We start from the raw sequence: 9,273 nt of genomic DNA on the forward strand, positions 1-9,273 counted from the left end.
GGTGTCTCAGTAGCTAGGGCATTTACACTGAGGTTCCAGGTTCGAAACCCCAAGGTCACCAGCTTGAGCACAGGATCATCAGCTAGAGTGTGGGGTTGCTGGCTTGAGTATGGGATCATCAGCATGATCCCTTGGATGCTGACTTGAGCAAGGGGTCACTGGCTCGACCGGAGCCTCCCAGTCATGACACATAGGAGAAGCAATCAATGAATAACTAAAGTGTGCAACCATGAGTTGACTGTTCTTGTCTGTCTCCCTTCCTATCTGTTTGTCTCTCTTTCTCATTAAAAAAATAAAATAAATAAGGATGACAGTGTGTCCCTGTTTCCTTTCAAGATCATTATAAAAATGAAATGAAAGTATATGTGACAGGGCTGTAGGAAAGTAAGAAGTAGTAACAAATACACTGTGATGCAATTTCTTTGGACCTTCAGCACCCAGTAAAAGTGCTTTCCTGGCTTTTGTTAGCACTTTTAGTAGTTTATACTCTTATCTCAGGCTGATGAGTCACCTGAAACCTGCTGCTTGATTTCTTAACATTTTAAATTATCTCAATGGTTCATAACTTATTTTATTTTATTTTTTTACTCAGTGAGAGGAGGGGGGAGGCAAAGAGACACACTCCCGCATGCACTCCGACCAGGATCCACCCAGCAAGCCCACTAGGAGTGATGCTGTGCCCATCTGGGGTGCTGCTGGGTTGCTCAGCAACAGAGCGAGCAAGCTCTTTCTAGCGCCTGAGGCTGAGGCCATGGAGTTATCCCCAGCACCTGGGGCCACCTAACTTCAAATGAGCCATATCTGCAGGAGGGAGGGAAAGACAGAGAAGCTTGAGGGGGAGGCGTGGAGAAGCAGATGGGCGCTTCTCCTGTGTGCCCTGATCGGGAATCGAACCTGGGACATCCACATGCCAGGTGAGCCAACTGGCCAAGGGCCAGGGTTCATAATTTTAAAAAAATTTTCTATTGATGTAAGAGAGAAAGGGGGCGGGGGAGAGAGAGAGAGAGAGAGAGAGAGAAGCATCAACTTGTTTCACTTAGTTGCTTCATTTAGTTTTGTACTCATTGATTGCTTCTTGGATGTGTCCTGTCCCGAGGTCCAACCTATGACCTCTAGTGCTCTGGATTGATTCTTTATCCACTGAGCCACTTGGTCAGGGCCATAATTTTTTTTAAAAGTCGATTTATGCATATAATAAAATTCTTTTTAGTGTGAAGTTTCAACAAAGCAGCACTGCAGTCAAATATACTTCTAAGTTTATAAATATGGTATTATTGTTACTAAGATCTATTAAGACATGCAGTTCAGGAGAGAGGAAAATTTATTTTATTTATTTATTTTTTTTTTTGTATTTTTTTTCTGAAGCTGGAAACGGGGAGAGACAATCAGACAGACTCCCGCATGCGCCCAACCGGGATCCACCCGGCGACACTCTGCCCACCAGGGGGCGATGCTCTGCCCCTCCGGGGCGTCGCTCTGTTGCAACCAGAGCCACTCTAGCACCTGGGGCAGAGGCCAAGGAACCATCCCCAGCGCCCGGGCCATCTTTGCTCCAATGGAGCCTCAGCTGCGGGAGGGGAAGAGAGAGACAGAGAGGAAGGAGAGGGGGAGGGGTGGAGAAGCAGATGGGCGCTTCTCCTGTATGCCCTGGCCAGGAATCGAACCCGGGACTTCTGCACACCAGGCCGACGCTCTACCACTGAGCCAACTGGCCAGGGCCAAATATTTATTTCTTGAATGTTAAAAATATAGAGTACAATATTTTTATATGTCTAAATGGTAACTATAAGAAGTAAAGTGAATATTACTAAAGAACCAAAAATTTATAACCTTTTTTCTTCTAAACAGGTATTCAGAAACGTGAAGTTGGCAATTGTGTTACAATTCGGCATTTTGAAAACAAATTTGCTGTGGAAACTTTGATTTGTTCTTGAACAGTCAAGAAAAACATGGAGAAACATTTACTATCACAGCATAACCCTACCCTTTGTATTTTGTGCAGTGATTATTTTTTAAAATCTTCTTTCATGTAAGTAGCAAACAGGGCTTCACTATCCCTTCATCTCATTAATTCAATTAAAACCATTTCCTTTTAAAAAATCTTTTCTTCTTTTCAAGTGTGTGGTGTCTTTATCTTTGAATTAGTAGTTATATAAAGTCATAGATAATAGTACACTTCACCGTAGATCTTAGCTATGGAGATTTTATGTTTTAATTATGCATTTTCAAGAGCAGTGGTTATATAAAGAATAATCATATAAATGCATACATAAAAATGGACCAGCGTGATTTATTTGTAGTTATTAGTTGCCCTGCTACTTAGTTGTTAGAGCATTTGAGCACACAATTTAAGTTTTCTTTAATAAAAATATGCAGTATTTTCAGTGTCATATTTAACTATTTAGAGTATGATTTCCACCTCAGTGTTTTAATATCCTAGGCATATGCTGTAATAATATTTTAGAAAATGTTTGGACTTTAAGAAATAACTTGTGTTACTAATTTGTATAACCCATATCTGTGCAATGGAATATAAATATCACAAAGTTGTTTGACTAAAGGCCTGTGTGTTGTTTTTCCCATGTAATAAACCAAAGAGTAATTTGGTTCTTCATATCTTAAGATAAAATCCATTTAATAGAAGAAAGTATTTTTTAAAAATCTAGTTCTCTATGTACACTGAGCAAAATCATAAATTTAAAAAAAAATAAAAAAATAAGCTTTTAAAATAACTATACTTCATGAATACTATTATAGTAACATCTGGGACTCAATCTTGAAAGATTCAGTTTAATATACTTTAAAATAATGGTTTTGTATTTAATGGAATGGCTATTATTAAACCTAAAGTTCCCAAGTTACATAAAATACAGTGCTTTTCTGGTAATGTCTCCTTACAAGTGAAATGTTTTGAGTTATGTGGTGATTTTTGTATCTCTGAGTTTGCTTCCTATGTGAAATAAATCAGAATCCACCACCATTTACATTACTTAAGAATAATTTTGTTGCAGAATTCCAAGAAAAAAAAAATTACTTTTGAATTTAAGGAGTCAAATTTTTTAAAGCCTCACAAACCCTTAAAGAATTTAGTCTAAAAACTAATTCTAGTCCAAAGGGATGTTATTTGACTTTTGGCTCTTGGTTTCATTTCAGTAATATCGTAAGAGCTTTATGCTAGCCAGTCAGATATTCAGGGGATGAGAATTTATTTTAGAAGAGAATATATTCTGATAAAATGAAAATTGCTTTCCCTACCTTCCAGGCTCTAAAATTTCATGGTATTTTATCAGACTATGAACATTTAGGAGCACATTTACTTATTCAGCAAATATTTACTGAGCATCCTTTGCATCCAGCACATGAGGTATTAAGCTTCGAAGATACATCTATGAAGAATGACAGCTGCTGCCTCATTGGAGACTTACAAACTAGTGAAAGGGACTGATGAGTGACCATTCAATTACAATACAGTTGTGATCAGTACTATAATGGGAAGAACAGGTTCAGGGACTGGGGGTGGACTTAGGAGGGACAGTGAGATTTTTAGAATGTAAAGTGCATGGGACGGGTCATGGAGGTCCTTGCATGCTGTGCTGGAGACTTCATTGAGTAGATCATGGGCCACTATTAAAGGTTTGTATTTTGGAAGGAGCTCTTTGTTTCTGTTTCCCACTGAGAATAGTAATGCTGTATTAGTTAAGATAGTTGAACTGCTATAATAGTTGCAACATCTCAGTGGCTTCATCATATTCCATTGTGGCAAGCTGTAAGTTCCCAAGGATGCAGACTTCTTCACTTTGTGATAGTGCTGGCTTTGAATCTCCAAACTTGACATGGAAGGAGATGAGTGGTAGGTCCTGCAGGAGTTTTCTGGCCAGGCCTGGCAGGCATATATCACTTCTCCCCATTTCGGTTGGTCAGTGCTCAGCCAAACAACTAGTAGCCAGTGATAAGGGAGATGGTGAAATATAGTCATCAAGTGTTAGGAAGATGATACCTAAATGATTTGCTGAACACATAGCATTGTCTTTGCCACAAATGGACATTAAAATGAATGAATGAATTGATAACTAGAAAATAAAGATCACCTATAATTCTATCACCCAGGAAAAAAAAAAAGACTTTGAATACAGTGTTTAATAACATTACTATAATAGCAATGTGCGCTTGGTAGATATGGAAAAAGACAAGGGAAAAAAGTTGTGTATTCCCTACTACTAGCTCACCTTTGTGTTTTTGGAAGTTTTGTTGTTATTGTTATTTTGGTGTATAAACTTGTTTTTTTTTCTACATGTGTCTCTATATTTAAAGTGAGTTTCTTATAGACAACATGTAGTTGGATTATGCTTTTTGAGTCACTGACATTCTCTTTTTTTGACAGAGAGGGACAGATAGGGACAGACAGACAGGAAGGGAGAGATGAGAAGCATCAATTCTTTGTTACGGCACCTTAGTTGTTCAGTGACTACTTTCTCATATGTGCCTTGGCTGGGGGCTACAGCAGAGTGAGTGACCCCTTGCTCAAGCCAGTGACCTTGGGCTCAAGCCAGCAACCTTGGGCTTCAAGCCAGTGACCTTGGGATTTCAAACCTGGGTCCTCCACATCCCAGAACGATATTCTATCCACTGCACCACCCCCTGGTCAGGCAGACCTCTGTTTTAATTGATACATAGTCCATTGACATTCAAAGTGATTAATGATATACTTGGATTACCATTTTCTATTTCTGGCCCTTATTTTTTATTCCTATTTTTGTCTTTCACTCGTCCTGACTTTTGTGGTTTTAATTAAGCATTTTATATGATTTCATTTTTTTTCTTAGTATATCAGTTATACTTTTTAAAAAAATTCTTTTTAGTGGTGTTTTTAGAGTTCACAATATACATTCACAACTAAATCAAGTTCACTTTCAAATAACAACCACTTCATGGGTAGTGTGAGTACCTTATAATAAAATAATTTCTTCTGTCCCTTGAGTTACTGTCATAACTCAATTTATACACACACACAAACCTATGGTGTATGCATAAGATATATACATAATTGAAGACATTGTTGATATTACAATTTTGAAGTAGTATTAGACCAATTAATAAAAATAAAGTGTTTTATTTTACCTTTTTCTTTAAGTGCTCTTTTTTGCTTTATGTAGCTCTGAGTTTCTGACACTTTTTCCTTCTAAAACAGGTCGGAAACCTATGGCTCGCGAACCAGATGTGGCTCTTTTGATGGCTGCATCTGGCTCGCAGACAAATCTTTAATAAAAATAATGTTAAAAATATAAAACATTCTCATGTATTACAATCCATTTCCTACTGCTCATGTTCATGGTTGCAAGTGGCTGGAGCCAATCACAGCTGTCCTCCAGACAACACCAAATTTTTACTGGATAATGCATAACGTACACAGGTCGTTGTATGGCTCTCACAGAATTACATTGTAAAATATGTGGTGTTCATGGCTCTCAGCCAAAACGGTTCCCGACCCCTGTTCTAAAAGAACTTTTAACATTTAACAGTTAGTTTACTGGCAAGAAATTTCCTCATGTTTTGTCTAGGAAAATATTTCTCCTTTGCTTCTGAAGGATAATTTTTTCAGGATACAGAATTCTAGGTTGGTGAGGGGTTTTTATGTTTTTTTGATTTTTTTTTCCTTATCAATACTTTAAATTTCACTCCACTCTCTTCTTGCTTGCATGGTTTCAGAGAAGTTTGAACATAATTCTTAGTTTTGTTCTGTAGGTAAGTTGTTTTCCTCTGGCTTCTTTCAGGTTTTTTTTTCTTCTTTTTTTTTTAGGTGAGAGAAGGGGGAGATAGTGAGGCACACTCCTGCATGCGCCCTGACTGGAATCCACTCAGCAGCCCCATCCGGGGTTGATGCTTGAGTACCAAACTGTTTTTAGCACCTAAGGCTGATGCACTCGGACCAACTGAGCCACTGGCTGTGGGAGGGGAAGAGGGATAAAAGGATGAGAAGGAAGGGGAGAGATCAGATGGTCACTTCACCTGTATGTCCTGACATGAAATTGATGTCCATACACTGGGCTGACGCTCTATTCACTGAGCCACCAGCCAAGGCCCAGGATGTTTTCTTTACCTTTTATTTTTCTGTAATTTAAAAGTCTACTTTTGTGAGTCTCTGCTTGGGAAGCAGTGACTACCTGTATTCTATCTCTGATCTTGGAGGCAGTCATTTGTCCTGGGTCTACCCTTCTCTTATGGATCCAAGAATTGTTGATTTTTCAGGGGTTTCTGTTTTTTACTTGTTAGGGCACTTCTAAGCTCCTTATATATGAAACCTTTATATCTCTTTAAAAGCATTTATCTTTTATTAGGTCAAGTAAGTTTTTACACCTTACATATTCATTTCCCTTTACACACGTGTACTACATACACTTACCTATGTAGGCCCTCATCTTTTACTCGCAGTGTAGTTACAGGACAAAGTTTCAGTCATCAGAATTTATGTTACCATGACTATTCAGCTCAAAGCTAAGAAGTGGTACTATGGTACCCCATTTTTAAGCTAATTACCTTTATATTATCATTGAGAGGCAGGGAGGAAGAAAGACTCCTGCATGAGCTTCCACTGGGATCCACCTGCCAAGACCCCTACAGGGCGACACTCTGCCCATTTGGGGCCATTGGTTATTTCAGCACCTGAGGCAGTCCATGGAGTTCTCCTCAGTGCCTGGGGCCAACTTGCTCAAACCCATTCGAGCCATAGATGCAGGAGGGGGGGGGAGAGAGAGAGAGAGAGAGAGAGAAAGGAAGAGGGGTGGAGAAGCAGGTGTGGGATTCTTTGTGCCCTGATCAGGAATTGAACCCAGGACTTGCACATGCTAGCCCAGGTTCTACTGCTGAGCCAGCCGGCCACAGCCACTAATTACCTTTTTTTAACTTTCATAATTTCTAATAAATTTAATAATAAAAATTTCAATCTTCTCTATCAGATTGAGTACATATCACTACTGTTTTTCCCACAGAAACATACCAGTTTGTGGTTTTTTGGTTATATTCATTGATTTGACAAGATTAGTCTACTATACTTATGATTTTACTTTATTTCCATCATTATTAAGACAATTTCCCTTATTAAGAGTCAGATGAGGCCCTGGATGGGTGGCTCAGTGGGCAGTGTCCTCCCTGTGCACCACACTGAGGTCGTGGGTTTGATCCCTGGTTAGGGCACATGAGAAGCAGCTGATGAGTGGACAACTAAATGGAATAAAGTGAAACGAGTTGCTGCCTCTCTTTTCCTCTCTCAAATCAATAGAAAAAATTTAAAATAAATGTTGTATGAAGGGACACTCTCACCCCAGCTTTGTCAGTTGTCTCCCAGAAATTTTGGAACTTCAACTGTGATTCTGGAATACACCCTTTGAACTCACCTGCCATTGACAGTCCTGGTGAAGCCATGGGCTTGGAAAAACACGTCCTGAGGCTCTGGGAGATAATGAAAAGATGACTAAAAATCAGGCAGGCAGAGAGGTCTGCTCAGTTTTCTGTTGGGTCCTTCTCTGTCTGAGTTCCGTAGGCACTCGCTTGTGTATGTGTGTATTTACCTAAGAGAGCCAAAACCTAGTTCCTTTCCAGCAACGTTCCAGCCCTGTCGCACTGGTTGAGAGAAGCACAGAAGTGAGAAGATGAAATTTTGGCAAATTGTTAGGACTCTGATAATGACACGAGTGAGAATCTCTCTCAAAAGGTGATGAAATATAGATGTTTTAGATGTGAGTGCTTTGTATAGCTCTGTATGGTAGTGGGCATTATGTGAACCCTGTCACTACCATCTGTTAGCAAGTAAACACCAGTCTTCCTTTTTAATGCAAATTTTTACATTTCTCCTCTTCCTGTATTACTTTTAGAGTCTCCATATCCATGTGAGTAAGTGGGATACAAACAAACAAAACCCCCAAAACAAACAACCCTTTCCTGCAATGTCTAAAGGGTAATTATCTCAAATAGCAGAAGTGCGACTAAAGAGTATAAGAAGCTCAGAAGCAGTTTAATCATGTAAATGAAAAGCAAATAGATGACTGTAATGAACAGGTCCCAAACCCATATTTGAATGCATTATGAATTCATGTTGGCTGAATCCGCAAGTTTCTGCTAAGTGCATATTTAATATTTACTAGATACCCTCTTCTGCCTAGTAAAGAGTTTGTTGCCCAGAATTATACAAATCCTACTCTGGGTGTTGGACACCAATCCTTGCATGTTTAACTCTTTGACACTTAGTTTTCTAGATAAGGACTTCATGCATGTCTGTTTATATCGATAAAAAGGACAACCCCTCATCTCCACAAACTACAGAACTGTCAGTGTGTTCAATGTTTCTACCAAAGTCAGTGCTAGCGTTTTTCGTTCTGGGTCATTTAATGTATAACAGGAAGAAGCATTGTTTAGTCTCAACTCTCTTAACTCTTGATCATTGTTCAGCTTTATTGAGAAAATATGAATCATGATGTATGATAATGTTTTTGAAGTATTTTTTGTCGATCCCACTCTAAATTCTTCCGTCGTATTACAGAATGTCTGGGAGAGGGCTCCAAATCCATTCCTAAATAGCATAAAACAGGATAGGCCTAGTTCTGCTTACACTTGTAAATAATTTGATGAGATTTCTATATTCATGTTTTAAACTTATATTTACATTTTTGAAAAATTCAAATAATACAGTTGAATGTAGAATGTAATTTTTAGACAACCTGGTTCTTGCCCTACTGGGTAAAAAGATATACACCTTCAGGTTAGATTATGGGAGTGTGTTGAGGAACACAAAAACCAGAAATCTCATACTCTTCACAGTCACCAAATCTTCTACTTCCCAACATCTTTCTGGTCTTAGGCAATCATGGCTTAACCCATTTCATAACATCCATTTCTCCACCCCTACCTACAAATCCATTCTTCATACTTGCAATCAACAATCTTTTCAAAACATGAATTTGATGTATTCCTTATTACATCCCCTGCTTAAAACATCAGGGATTCTCCTGGCTCTTAGGATAAAGACCAAAATAGTGTTTTTTTTAAACATTTTATCTATTGATTTTACAGAGGTGGGGAGGCAGTGAAAAGTATCGACTCATAGTTGCTTTACTTTAGTTTCATTACTTGCTTGTTGCTTGTTGTATGTGCCTTGACCAGCAAGCCCAGGGTTTCAAACTGGCTACCTCAGCATTCCAAGGCGACACTCTATCCACTGCATTACCACAGGCCAAGCAAGACCCAAATACTTAATGCTGCATGGTTCAGTCCCAGCCCACC

At 38.9% G+C, this 9,273-nt stretch overlaps 1 protein-coding gene across 2 annotated transcripts in view; it reads left to right on the forward strand.

Moving 5' to 3' along the window:
- ITM2B (integral membrane protein 2B) overlaps positions 1–2,102 on the forward strand; it is a 28,149-nt gene extending 26,047 nt beyond the window's left edge. For both annotated transcript variants that reach the window (XM_066236321.1, XM_066236322.1), the window contains exon 6: positions 1,849–2,102. In XM_066236321.1, the coding sequence (XP_066092418.1) occupies positions 1,849–1,934 (86 nt within the window). In that variant the 3' untranslated portion in view covers positions 1,935–2,102. The remainder of the gene's footprint in view (positions 1–1,848) is intronic.
- The last annotated feature ends 7,171 nt before the right edge of the window (positions 2,103–9,273 follow it).

The sequence above is a fragment of the Saccopteryx bilineata genome, chromosome 6, assembly GCF_036850765.1.
Source record: "Saccopteryx bilineata isolate mSacBil1 chromosome 6, mSacBil1_pri_phased_curated, whole genome shotgun sequence".
Lineage (NCBI taxonomy): Eukaryota > Metazoa > Chordata > Mammalia > Chiroptera > Emballonuridae > Saccopteryx > Saccopteryx bilineata.